The sequence below is a fragment of the Sapajus apella genome, unplaced genomic scaffold, assembly GCF_009761245.1.
Source record: "Sapajus apella isolate SASKATOON/1434 unplaced genomic scaffold, GSC_monkey_1.0 scaffold23, whole genome shotgun sequence".
In the NCBI taxonomy this organism is placed as follows: domain Eukaryota; kingdom Metazoa; phylum Chordata; class Mammalia; order Primates; family Cebidae; genus Sapajus; species Sapajus apella.
This window is the reverse complement of record NW_022436963.1, coordinates 1,993,481-2,005,823: the sequence shown is the minus strand read 5'-3', so window position 1 is coordinate 2,005,823 and position 12,343 is coordinate 1,993,481. Positions and strand designations below refer to the sequence as shown.

The following is a 12,343-nucleotide window of genomic DNA, read 5'->3' as shown; positions in this document are numbered from 1 at the left end:
GCCCCCTTCCTCCCTCTCCTCCTCCTCTCTCCTCTCTCCTCCCTCTTCCTGTTCAGCTCTCTTTCCCTGTGGTGTCCTCTTCCCTTGGTCCCTCTCTCTCTCTCTGCCCCTTCCTCTCTGTTCTTCCTCCTCCATCCTCACCCAGTTCCCACTTACCCTCTCATCCTCCTCCCCTCACCTCCTACTTCTCCCTGCATCCAACCTCCCTCCCTTATACTCTGTCCTTGCCCACCCTCCTCTCTTCCTCCCTCTCTCCCTCCTTCTTTTCTCCCTGACTCTCCTCTATCTCCCTCTCTCTCCTGCTCACTTCCTCCATTTATCTTTCCCATTCTCCCTCCCTCCTGCTCTCCTGCTCTCTCCACCCCAGCACCCACCCTCCCCTCTCCCTCAGTCCCACTCCCCGAACTCCCTCCAATCTGCCCTCTGTCTCCCTCCTGACCTTCTTTCCTCTCTCCTTGTCTTCCTCTTCCTCCTCCCCACTTTCTCCCTTGTCCCCCCCTTCCCCACCTGCCTCTCCCACTCCTCTGCCTGTGGCTCACCCCTGCATGCCCTGCTCATCCTGGGCCTCTCCCGAGAGAGTCTCTAGAGCCTGTGGCCCTGCCTGCCCACCGTGCCCGAGGTCACTGGGAGGGAAGCCGGGGCTCCAGCCCCACCGGGCGCCCCCCACCTGCCTGGCCGACTGGGGCTCCTCTCCTTTGAGTTTTCTCGCTCTCTCTTTCTCTTTCATGTCGTTTTTTGCAAGAAGTTTCCTTTTGGTATGATGATGAGACACAATATTTTCATTCAAACAGCCATTGAATAAAATATTGTTTGTGCCCCTCCCCTTCCCCTCCCCCTTTTCGTTTGTTTTTGTGTTTGTGTTGTTTTTGTTTTCCTCGCTTTCTCTCTTGGTGGACTGTCCCAGTGCCAATCAGCAAACTGAAGGGCAAGTATATTCAGAACCAGTGCACCCTCCTCTCCCCACCCCTCCCGCCCTCACACCCCTGCTTGCCCCCCTCCCTGCCCAGGACCAGCCAAACCCCTGCTCTCCAGGGTCCCTCCCAGCATCCCCTTGGCTCCTCTAGTTCTTGCCTTTCCTCTGATTCCTAAGCCTCTATGAGAGCCAGTGGCCCGTGCCCCTGGCCCTGCCTGCAGGGTGTTCTCCGGTGTGTTCTCAGGGCCCACACCCTTTCCTTGGACCCCTCACTCTCTCTGGGAAGGCCCCTGCCTCCCCCACCTTCTCTGTCCCTCCAAGACAACTCAACAGTAGGGACAGCCTGGACGCTTCTCCGCCACCTCCCACCCAGCAGGCTCAGGTGAAGCTGGGGGAAGGGGCCAGTCCACAAAGCTTCCTCTGAGGTAGCTCTCCCTCCTCTGATCTCTAGCGGTAGCACCAGAAGCTGGCAGCCCTCCAAGAAGGGAGGCTGAAGGCTCGGAAGCCTCAGGCCAGATGCTGGGGCCAAAAGGCAGCATAGGGCAGGCCCCCAGGCCACTGAAGAGCAGGGCCAACCCTCGCCTCGTGAGTACTGACACAGGAGCTGACGTCCTGAGTCCCACAGAGGCTTGGCTGAGGCCCCTGGGCCAGCCTTGCCCTGGAATGGCTCAGCAGTATGGAAAAGGTGCCCTGGGGAAATAAAGCCAGATTTGGGGACCAGGGGCCTGGACAGGGATGGAATGCGATCTGTCTAGACCCCAAGGGCCAGCAAAGGCACTTGGAGGAAATCAGGCTGGGTATGAAACAAAGGTTCTGGCATGTGGGGTGTCTAAGCCAAGGAGACTTATGGAAGGGTGGGTAGTGAACCCCCAGGCCCTCGAAGAGAGTAAGGGGACTGAAAGAGGACAACATTACAAAGGTCTCAAGAGCTGCCTCTCCCAAGGAACCCCTGGGCACATGGTATATAGAGAGCCACAAGGGGATGTCCCCATGATCTGGAAGCAGGGGTGCCCAAGAACCCCAGGGCACCCTGTCCAGCCTAGTCCAGCAAAGGGGATAAAGAGGACAGAGCCACCCTCTGATGGCCTGCTCAGGGGTGGGGGATGTGCCCTACTCCCACTGGCTTGAGTTGTCTTTTTCTCCCCACCCCCCAGCATCCCACCCAGTGACCCCAGAAATACAGGGCCCTGGTAACAATGACAACATAGCACAGTCTCCTTCCCTGCTCCTTCTCCCTCCTTCTTTTTCCTCCTCCTCCTCCTCTTCCCCCCAACCCCTTCCCCATCGGCTTGTGTCCAAACCCTGCCTCACAGTCCTATCAGAAAGGAACAGTCCAACCAGTACTGCTCAGGCCTCCAAGCACCCCAAGTGCCCCTCCCCAGAATCTTGCAGTGCATTGTGGGAGTGTTTGAGAACAGGGACAATCCCTCTTCTGTACAAATAAAGCCCTGGGGGCAAAAGAGAGCTCAGAATCTGAGTGGAGACAGCCTAAGAAGGTGGGCCACCCAGAGTGAGACAGGCCAAGAGCAGAGGGACCCCTCCCAGGTGCAGACCAGCAAGGTGGCCAGTCCAGCTGGGGAAGGAGAGGCCGCAGAGGAGCCCCAGTGGCTACATCCTCAGATTCACTCTCAAACCCATACAGAGATACACAGGCGCACACACACACACTCACACATGCATGCTTGCTCACACATACATGTATAGCTCATAAGCCAGGACACACACCCAATTGGGTATGCCTCAGCAGTAGCCCTATGCCCCCCTGGAGCCCCTAGCATCCCTCCATGGCTGCTCGGAGCCCAGACAGGTCTTAGGAAGGGTAGAGACCCGCCAGGCGTGGTGGCTCACGCCTGTAATCTAGCACTTTGGGAGGCTGAGGTGGGTGGATCACCTGAGGTCAGGAGTTCAAGACCAGCCTGGCCATCATGGTGAAACCCCATCTTTAAAAAAAAAAGAAAAGAAAAAAAAAAAAAGGAAGGGTAGAGACCCAGCCCGTCTCCACGCCCCCAGCCATGGGAAGCAGGTATGCAGATTCCAGCAGCACCCCTGTCCTCCTCCCAGCTTCCCAGACTTTCTTCCCACACTGTGGGAACATTCCCAGGCACTTTGAGGGTCTCCCTTCACCTCCGGTCCTAGGGAGGACCAGCAGACCCCCACAATGCACTGCAGTGTACCCTCAGCTGCCCCCACCCGTCTCTGGTTGGACTGTTTGTGCCCATGAGAAACCCCCTCGGTTTGGCCATGTTGATGCCTGACACAGAACAAAAGCACGACCTACCAAAATGCAAACAGCTGTGGCAAAGAAAGAGAGATAAAAATCCGCAGCCAAAAGCCAATTCCCTTCCTAAAAGTCTCTTCGGAGGCGAAGGAAGCTCAGCATGCGGTTTTTTCCATTATGGATGTGATAAGAGCGAGACTGGCGCCTCCCCCAGACCATGCATATATATAGCAGTGTGTGTATATATATGTGTGTGTGTGTGTCTGTGTATATGTGCTATACAGCCGTATGGAAGCATATACAGCCACGCCAAGGGACTCACTGCCAACAGAGGACCAGGCCCGGGCAACATATTGGCTATAACTGCCCTCCTCCTGCGATGCTGTAGTCTCCACAGGCCCTCCACCCTCCCCACCCGTCCCTTCTCTCTGGCTCCTGAACGTGGAAGTGGCGGGTTTCCTCTTTGCTGGTGTCTCCCCCTCCCTCCAGCTCCCCTCTCCCCTGTCCTTCCAGCCCCGTCAGCGCTGAGCCCCCTGGCCTCCCACCTCCCCAGCCCCCGCCGGATAACCCCCCGTTTCTGTTGCAGATTTTGAGTTCCTGCTCCCCAGCAGCTTTGAGTCTGAAGGACATGTTTTCATTGCTCCCAGGTAGCTTGCGTGTGGCCTTGCTGAGGTGTCCTCCCCAACCCTGACCGCCCTGGCCCCACCTCCTGCACTGCTGCCTGGAGCTCTGTGTGTCTATGTCCTGTGCAGTGTCATCCCCCAGCCCCCCTACATCGCCCGGTATGCGCGGCTGTGTGCATACCCAGGCCATGTATCACACTAGGCAGCAGTGGCCAGTGGCCTCACGTCCCTAACTCCCACCAGGCCGGGGCAGGAGGGCTCCAGACTCATCTGCTGACTTTCCCTGCCTTCCCAGCAACCAGGCAGGAGCTCTTTCTGCCCTGGGCTGGCTATCCGAGGCATGCCCCCCCCCCCCGCCCCTCGCCGGGCAGCTGCTGCTCTGGTTTGTGGTGTCCTGCCCATCCTCCAACCCCGCACCCCATTGTTGTCCTGTGTCAGTCAGTGTTCGTGTGGGTCTGGGGGCTGAGCCAGCCAGAGCCCCTGTCAGCAGGCAGTGCCGGGTCTAGGCGTGGTGCTTCACTTGGGGGGTTGGGGGAGGAGGGCAGGGGCTTTGAGGAGCTGCTCCAGCAGTTGAGGAGTCGGGGCCCAGAGTAGGCCCAGGCCTGGACCATCCCAGAGTGCACATTCAGTGTGCACACACATGTCCTCTTGCACACACCCTTGCCTTTGGCCTACGTCTGGGGAGGCCGGGTGCCCTGGGTGCTGAAGCCCTTCCGTGATCCAGGCTTGGGATAAGGGCAGGTGGGTGGATGCAGCTGACAGAGACCCATGGGCACTGGAAGGCAGCACACGGGGGCTCTGGACATGCCTAACCTTCATGTGTGTGCACGTATGTGCATGCACCCAGTTTCTCTGTGACTCTCTCTGTAGATGTGTGTTTGTATTTGTGAGTCACCTTCCACATATCTAAGAGTCCGAGCATAAATGTGGGGCTCTGTGCCTTAGTGAATGTGGGAAGGTGTGAAAAGGCCCATGTGGCCCACATGACCCCAAGGAAGCTCTCTTGAGGGCAGGAACCCTATTCGTTTTTGTCACCTCTGTATCTGTGGCTTGAGAGAGCTCAATAATATGTGGTCGGTGAGTGAATGAAGCACCCCACAAATGTGAATGTGCATACTGTGTGTACAGGAGAGACTGCAGGTGAATTGGTGTATCTCAAGCACAGTCATGTGGGTGTTGCCCTGGGTGTCTCTGATGTGGCCTCTAGGCACAGAGGTGCAGGCTATACACTGCACAAAGGAGTGAGTGGGGTCTGAGACCCAGTTCCAGTGCCCTTACCAAGCCATGAGCCCTACCACAGCCTGGGGAAGTGGCACATTTTCAAAAACCGCACAGTTAGTGCCATATGGGACAATGATGCAGTCCCTGGTGGCAGAGGTATGAATGACGGGTAGGGCAAGACACATAGCTCTACCTATCAGGGTAGAGTGATTGCTCCCAAGACTTCCTAGGAAGCAAGCCCCAAACAGACCCCCTCACGCCCCACAGCCCCATGTTCTCTGGACCCAGAGCCTGGACCCAGAGCCTGAACCCAGGGGCCTTGAGGGGAGGAACGTTCCAGGCAGAGGGAACAGCCAGTCTGAGGACCCACATGTTCCCACTGACTTCCTGACACCCTCTGTGGTATGACAAAAAAAGCAAGTATCAGAGAGCATGAGTGAGTCACCTAAAGGCACACAGTCAGAAAAAGGCAGGGTGGGGTCTTAAGACTCAGGCTGACAAAAGCCAGTGCTTGTACTTGGGTCCCACCTGGTGCCCACGGGAACACTCTAGGACATACAGGTGGAAGAGCCGGCTGCCAGGCACTTCCTGGGGCCTCCCAGGTGCACTATCTGGGTCCAGCTACACCGGAGAGACAGGAGGCTCTGCAGAGCCATGCCCAGGAGAAAGAAGCTGCCAGCATGGAGGAAGTAGGCCCTCATTCTTGTGTCAGCTCTGTCCCGACAGACCCCAGCAGCCTGCCAGGCATGTAGAAGCCGCAGCCAGGAAGAACCCACGTGCCCCTCTCTGAGGCCTGGGCTTCTCAGTGAATGGACAGGTGGGCCTATTGGGAAGCCTTGACCCCACTGCCCTGTCCAGCCCCCCAAGGCCACTCTTCTTGCCCCTCCCCACCCCTAGAGAGTACTGCAAGGACCTGAACGCCTCAGACAACAACACCGAGTTCCTGAAAAACTTTATTGAGCTCATGGAGAAAGTGACTCCAGACTCCAAGCAGTGTGAGTGCCTGACAGGGCAGCTGGATGTGGGCAGTGCCCAGGCAGCATGGGGCCAGCCCAAAGGAACCCAGAGGCCGGGCAGGTGTGGAAATAAGCAGGCCCAAGCCAAAGGCTGGGCCCGGGCCAGGTCATGGGGGAGACTCCTGGTGGAGCCTTGAGGGTAGGGGTGAGGGTAGACAGGGAGCTACAGGAAGACGCCCCCTGCAGCCCTACCCTCCTGTTCCAGGCAACAACTTCCTTCTGCACAACCTGATCTTGGACACCGGCATCACGCAGCAGCTAGTAGAGCGTGTGTGGAGGGACCAGGATCTCAACACGTAGGCATCACCCAGCCTGTGGGGGCAGGAGGCTGGGATGGCCCCAGAGGCCCTGGCCCTGCCCAGCACAAGGCAGGCCTGTGACCCCACCCCCCACCACCCCCAGGTACAGCCTACTGGCCGTGTTCGCTGCCACAGACGGCGGCATCACCCGAGTCTTCCCCAACAAGTGAGTGACCTACCCCACTACCCAAACTCTTTCCCTGCCAGGGAACCTGCATCTGTTCTTCCCAATGTCACTGACAGCCACCCCTTCCCCACCAATCTTCCCCTCTTGGGTGCTCCAGGGCAGCTGAGGACTGGACAGAGAACCCTGAGCCCTTCAATGCCAGCTTCTACCGCCGCAGCCTGGATAACCACGGTTATGTCTTCAAGCCCCCACACCAGGATAGTGAGTATCCCCCCCAAGTGTGCCCAGCAGCAGGCAGGGAGCCTCAGCTTCCCTATCTGTTCAGCCAGAACTGGGCTCTGCTCTCTGAGGCCCCTCCCTAACGCAAGGCTGGCTGAGGCCAGGGCAGACATGAAGAGAGGGATAGACTGTGCCAAACACTATCCTGAGTGCTGGGTGCTTGGGCTGGAGTCATCCCTGGGTTGGGCTCTTGGGCTTGTAGGACCCAGCATAGAGTGGTCAGTGTGGAGGCCAGACGCCACTCCTGACTTCCCCACCCAACCCCCAGCCCTGTTAAGGCCGCTAGAACTGGAGAATGACACCGTGGGCATCCTCGTCAGCACAGCTGTGGAGCTCAGCCTAGGCAGGCGCACACTGAGGCCAGCAGGTGAATGCTTGGGATGGAGGCGGGGGAAAGAGGCAATGGACAGGGTACTGCCTGAGCAGGTAGCACTGATGGTCCCTTGCTCTCCCCCAAAGTGGTAGGCGTCAAGCTGGACCTAGAGGCTTGGGCTGAGAAGTTCAAGGTGCTAGCCAGCAACCGTACCCACCAAGACCAGCCTCAGAAGGTATTTGGGCAGGGGAGGGGGCAATAACCCAGCAGTGCCCTTTCTGGAGTCCGCTGGAACCCCTACCAACCCTCCACTCAGTGGCTCCAACACCTACGCAGAGGCAGGGGTAGCTGCAGATGGCCTGGGTACCCAGATGTATGAAAGGTGATGGGAGGGAGGAAAACTGGTAGGTGGCTTACGGTCCTCACTCTCTGCCCAGCAGTGTGGCCCCAGCAGCCACTGTGAGATGGACTGCGAGGTTAACAATGAGGTATGTGCGCCCTGAACCTACCCTGGACTCTAGCTTACCCCACTTCCCGACTTCCTAGTCCCAGCTGCAACTCCTAGCACATCCTGTGGGTCTCAACATCCTCATCCTGTGGGTCTCAACATCTCCACCCTGACTTCACAGCCTTCCCAGGACTGGGGGAGTGATGCCCCCCAACTGTGAACCACTAGACTGCCTGAGGTGGAAGGTCTGAGGCCCAGACCCTCTCCATTTTCCTCCCCATTCCCTACCTCTTAGGACCTACTCTGTGTCCTCATTGACGATGGAGGATTCCTGGTGCTGTCAAACCAGAACCATCAGTGGGACCAGGTGAAGATCAGGAACAACGTGAAAGAAGAGGGTAGGGATTTGAGCTTTCTGGGGGCGTAGCACTGCCAGCCCTGTGACTGTGGCTTTCTCCTGGCATCCCCAGGTGGGCAGGTTCTTCAGTGAGGTGGATGCCAACCTGATGCTGGCTCTCTACAATAACTCCTTCTACACCCGCAAGGAATCCTATGACTATCAGGCAGCCTGTGCCCCTCAGCCCCCTGGCAACCTGGGTGCTGCACCCCGGGGCGTCTTTGTGGTGAGTCCCCAGAGATGCCTGGCCTGGAGATGGGGGGGACTGGGATACCTGCCCACAGATGACCCCCTACCTCTGACATTTGATAGAGCTGGGGGTGACCTAGGGCGAGGGGCAGCAGTGGCAGTTCACGCCCCTCTCTCTACTACAGCCCACCATTGCAGACTTCCTTAACCTGGCCTGGTGGACCTCTGCTGCCGCCTGGTGAGTCCTGAGCGGGAGGTGGGTAGAGAAGGTGCTGCCTGGCCGGGAGGGCTCAGAAGAGAAACAGGGCATGGCATCGTCCTCTGCTGACCACCTGCACTCGGCTCCCCTGCCCTGCAGGTCCCTGTTCCAGCAGCTTCTGTACGGCCTCATCTACCACAGCTGGTTCCAAGCAGGTAGGTAGGGCTTTGGAGGCGCCTCCTCACGAGCGAAGACGACTCCTTGGGGAGGGCGGGACCTATGGCTGAGCGAGGCCGAGGCCGGAGACCTCGCCAGGGTCTGTGGGCGGAGCTGAGGCGCTCTGGGCCCTCGCAGACGCCGCGGAGGCCGAGGGGAGCCCCGAGACGCGCGAGAGCAGCTGCGTCATGAAACAGACCCAATACTACTTCGGCTCGGTAAACGCCTCCTACAACGCCATCATCGACTGTGGAAACTGCTCCAGGTGCTGGGAGTGGGGCGGGACCAGAGGCCGAGGGCGGGGCATATGGGCGGGGCGAGACGCTCGGGAGAACGGAAGGGGCGGGGCCTCCGGGCGGCCGGGGGCGGGACGAGCTCAACGCCCCGCCTTTCCGCGCTGCGTGCAGGCTGTTCCACGCGCAGAGACTGACCAACACCAACCTTCTCTTCGTGGTGGCCGAGAAGCCGCTGTGCAGCCAGTGTGAGGCTGGCCGGCTGCTGCAGAAGGAGACACACTGTATCCTGCCCCCGCCCTCCCCGCCGCCCGCGCCCCCTCCTGCCCCGCGCGCTCCCCTCCTTGCCGCCGCCTCCTTGACTCCCCACCCATGCCCAGCGGACGGCCCCGAGCAGTGTGAGCTGGTGCAGAGACCGCGATACCGGAGAGGCCCTCACATCTGCTTCGACTACAACGCGACGGTGAGGAGGGGGGTGGCGGGCCTGAAATCCCGAGGCCTTGCGCCCGCCCAGGCCGACCAGCTCCTTGTCTCTCCCCGCAGGAAGATACCTCAGACTGTGGCCGTGGGGCCTCCTTCCCGCCGTCGCTGGGCGTCCTGGTCTCCCTGCAGCTGCTGCTTCTCCTGGGCCTGCCGCCCCGGCCGCAGCCTCAAGTCCAAGTCCACGCCTCTCGCCGCCTCTGAGCGCCCCGCTCCACCCCCCCTCCACTCCCAACCTACCCCACCCGGCCTCTTCTCCTTCCCCACCGTCCCGCTCCACACTCCCCGCCTTAGAGCCTCGTCCCTCCCTCACTGAAGGACCTGAGCTGGCCAGGCCCTGAGAGTCTGGTCTGCGCCTTAGAATGGGGATTCCCAAAGCGGGACCCGGCAGGTCTTTGGCACTTAAACTACGTCGCACTTCCGAACTGTTCAAGTGTCCCCAGGCCCTTCATCCCTGCTGGGCTCACCCCAGTGGGATGGGACAGGGAGGCCACACGCACTGGTGCCAAAACCAGGCCTCTGCTGCTGCCCTGCCAGGAGGCTTCCTATGTGCGGGGGGACCCTGTCTCAGCTGGACTCCTGACCTGGCCTCTCTGCCCCACCCAAGCCCAAACCTGATTTCTATGAGAATAGTGGAGGAAGGTGAGACGGTCAGTTTGAGGCCTGTGCCTCCCAGCTTAAATCCTAGCAGGAGAGAGGCCCTGGGGCAGTCCCCATGGGCTGCTGCCCCTCTCAGGCCTATGGCCACATCTCCAAGCCCAGCAGGTGTCAGGATAGTCACAGTGGTACCAGTTTAGACACTACCCCATATACACCTGGAACCTTGAGGACAGAAACTGGACTCATACATACCCCACTGGGCACACGCACAAACACACACACCATGGGTTGGGATGGGGGTAGGGGCTTACAAAGCCTTACACAGGGCAAGGGGTTGGTGGGAGGGTTGGCACCTGCACATTCCATCTCCTGCTTACGCCTGCCTCTAACCTGAGCTGCAGCCTGGCTGGCCCTCCCACCTCTAAAGCTGAATGTCAAACAGTGCCAAATGCTGGGGCAGGGGGTGAAGAACCCTGTGTCCCACCCCTAGCCACCAGTGTCCTCCAAATGCCCCTCACCTTTCCAGGTGCTCATTGTAACCATTTCTCACTAGTGTCGGGCCCCCAGTGGGACCATATACCACTGCCTGCACCTGTCGGCAGAGGAACCCCCACCAGACATCACCCTTTGCCTTAGCAGGGGTGACTTTGTCTCTCCTGGCTGGGCCATCCTTCCCCCAGTCTGGCCCTTACACACTCAGGCCTGTGCCACTCCCTGTCCTTCCCACACACACACTTCCTGCTCCTAGGAGGCCAAACTGCCCCTCCCTGCTAAACGAACACACACACACACACACACACACACACACACACACACACAGAGGTGGGGCCTGGGCACAGCTCTTCACACCATTCATTATAGTCATTTCCCCCAAAGGCATCCCAGCCTGGGGGCCAGTGGGGAACTGAGGGCAAGGGGATGTAGCGATGGGGCTCAGATGGACTGGGAGGAGGGGGGAGGGTGATGCATTAATTAATGGCTTCGTTAATTAATGTCACATTGCTTGTCGCTTTCTCAGTGTGTGTTTATGGTCCATGCCCGTTGCTGGTGCCAGGGTGGGTGTCCATGATGTGCACCTGGCCTGGATGCCAGCTGTGTCCTTTAGGGGCGTGTGTGTAACTGTAGTGTAGTCAGGTGCTCAATGGAGAATATAAAAATAAAGAAACATATACAGAAAAATAAATATATATTTTAAGTTTAAAAAACAGAAAAACAGACAAAACAATCCCCATCAGGTAGCTGTCCAACCCCCAGCTGGGTCTAATCCTTCTCATTACCCACCCGACCTGGCTGCCCCTCACCTTGGGCTGGGGGCCATTTCCTTTTCTCTGCCCTTTTTTTGTTGTTCTATTTTGTACAGACAAGTCGGAAAAACAACAGCGACAAACAAGTCAAGAAACTTTGTAAAATATCGTGTGTGTGACTCCTTGTAAAATATTTTCAAATGGTTTATTACAGAAGATCAGTTATTAAATAATGTTCATATTTTCACTTCAAATGGTTCCCATCCACTGTATCTGCCTGGGGGTGAGGACTGGGTAGGTATGAAGACAGTTGGCCAAGACCTCAGAGTCCCACTTACTGTTCTGCTGGGGGGTGAAGACCATGGTAGCCCAGGCCTCTGGCAGCCATAGATTCGGTATGACCCTTGCTTCTACCAGTTAGGTGCCAGGTCCTTGACATAATTTGTCTCATATCTCCTCAAAAAGCTGTCTTTTAAAAACAAGCAAAACAGGCTGGGCACAGTGGCTCACACCTGTAATCCCAGCACTTAGGCTGAGGCAGGTGGATCACTTGAGGTCAGGAGTTCGAGACCAGCCTGGCCAACATGGCGAAACCCCATCTCTACTAAAAATTTTTAAAAATTAGCCAGGCATGGTGGCAGCACCTGTAATCCCAGCTACTTTGGAGGCTGAGGCAGAGGTTGCAATGAGCCAAGATCACATCACTGCACTCCAGCCTGGGCAACAGAGCGAGACTCCATCTCAAAAATAAATAAAAACAAGCAAAACAAACACCCTCCCAGAGCCTGAAAGCCAGGACCCTGGAGGAAAGAAGACCGATCAGAGATGCTGGTTTAGTGGGAAGGTGAATCTGGCAGTCTGATCAGACCACCAGGGCCTGACAGACAGGTCCTCTGCCTGGAGCTATGAGTCAACACCTGACCAGCGTCCCTACCGGGTGCTGGAGGGCCCAGTCCTGCTGTCCCAAGAAGCCCTGACCACAAGTGCAACAACGGCTCCTTCCTGGCCCAGAGGAGCCTGAGGCCACAGCTGCTTACACTGGAGCCGTAGGCCGACTCCATTTTTTGTGAATCCTCTCAAGCTTAGGCCCTAGTTCATTTTCAACGTAGTCAGTGTGACCTTTTCAATCTTCTCATGTGGAGAGAAATATAACCTGTAACTACCAGAGCACAGGTGTCCCTGCCTTCCCACCGCAGCGCACTGTCTCCTCCCAACACTGCTCACTCCGCACTCACCTGGCTGGGTCCTTGCCACAATCTCTGGGGTGGGTATGCTAGTGTATCCCCATACCACAGCTGAGCAAACTAAGGGAGGAGAAAGCCTCTTCC

At 58.0% G+C, this 12,343-nt stretch overlaps 1 protein-coding gene and 1 long non-coding RNA gene across 11 annotated transcripts in view; one reads left to right on the top strand and one right to left on the bottom strand.

The window, feature by feature from the left end:
• Window positions 1–11,269, top strand: part of CACNA2D2 (calcium voltage-gated channel auxiliary subunit alpha2delta 2) — a 139,987-nt gene extending 128,718 nt beyond the window's left edge. Inside the window, exons 23-39 of one of the 9 annotated variants that reach the window (XM_032289981.1) lie at window positions 905–925; window positions 3,718–3,778; window positions 5,873–5,970; window positions 6,197–6,287; window positions 6,394–6,456; window positions 6,575–6,678; window positions 6,965–7,063; window positions 7,156–7,244; window positions 7,450–7,497; window positions 7,753–7,824; window positions 7,928–8,080; window positions 8,229–8,281; window positions 8,402–8,457; window positions 8,597–8,723; window positions 8,866–8,975; window positions 9,072–9,154; window positions 9,235–11,269. In XM_032289981.1, the coding sequence (XP_032145872.1) occupies window positions 905–925; window positions 3,718–3,778; window positions 5,873–5,970; window positions 6,197–6,287; window positions 6,394–6,456; window positions 6,575–6,678; window positions 6,965–7,063; window positions 7,156–7,244; window positions 7,450–7,497; window positions 7,753–7,824; window positions 7,928–8,080; window positions 8,229–8,281; window positions 8,402–8,457; window positions 8,597–8,723; window positions 8,866–8,975; window positions 9,072–9,154; window positions 9,235–9,375 (1,469 nt within the window). In that variant the 3' untranslated portion in view covers window positions 9,376–11,269. Of the gene's footprint in view, window positions 1–904; window positions 926–3,717; window positions 3,779–5,872; window positions 5,971–6,196; window positions 6,288–6,393; window positions 6,457–6,574; window positions 6,679–6,964; window positions 7,064–7,155; window positions 7,245–7,446; window positions 7,498–7,752; window positions 7,825–7,927; window positions 8,081–8,228; window positions 8,282–8,401; window positions 8,458–8,596; window positions 8,724–8,865; window positions 9,155–9,234 lie in introns of all 9 variants that reach the window. The other 8 variants (XM_032289980.1, XM_032289979.1, XM_032289983.1 and 5 more) reach the window with 8 other exon arrangements.
• LOC116559337 lies at window positions 5,911–9,335 on the bottom strand. 2 transcript variants are annotated; one of them, XR_004272422.1, is made up of 3 exons: window positions 9,243–9,335; window positions 8,900–8,956; window positions 5,911–6,303 (listed from the first exon to the last, which is right to left on the bottom strand). It is a non-coding gene; the product is annotated as an uncharacterized LOC116559337 (long non-coding RNA). The 2 variants fall into 2 exon arrangements; XR_004272423.1 differs by lacking the exon at window positions 8,900–8,956 and having other exon boundaries at window positions 9,243–9,330.
• Window positions 11,270–12,343: the final 1,074 nt, after the last annotated feature.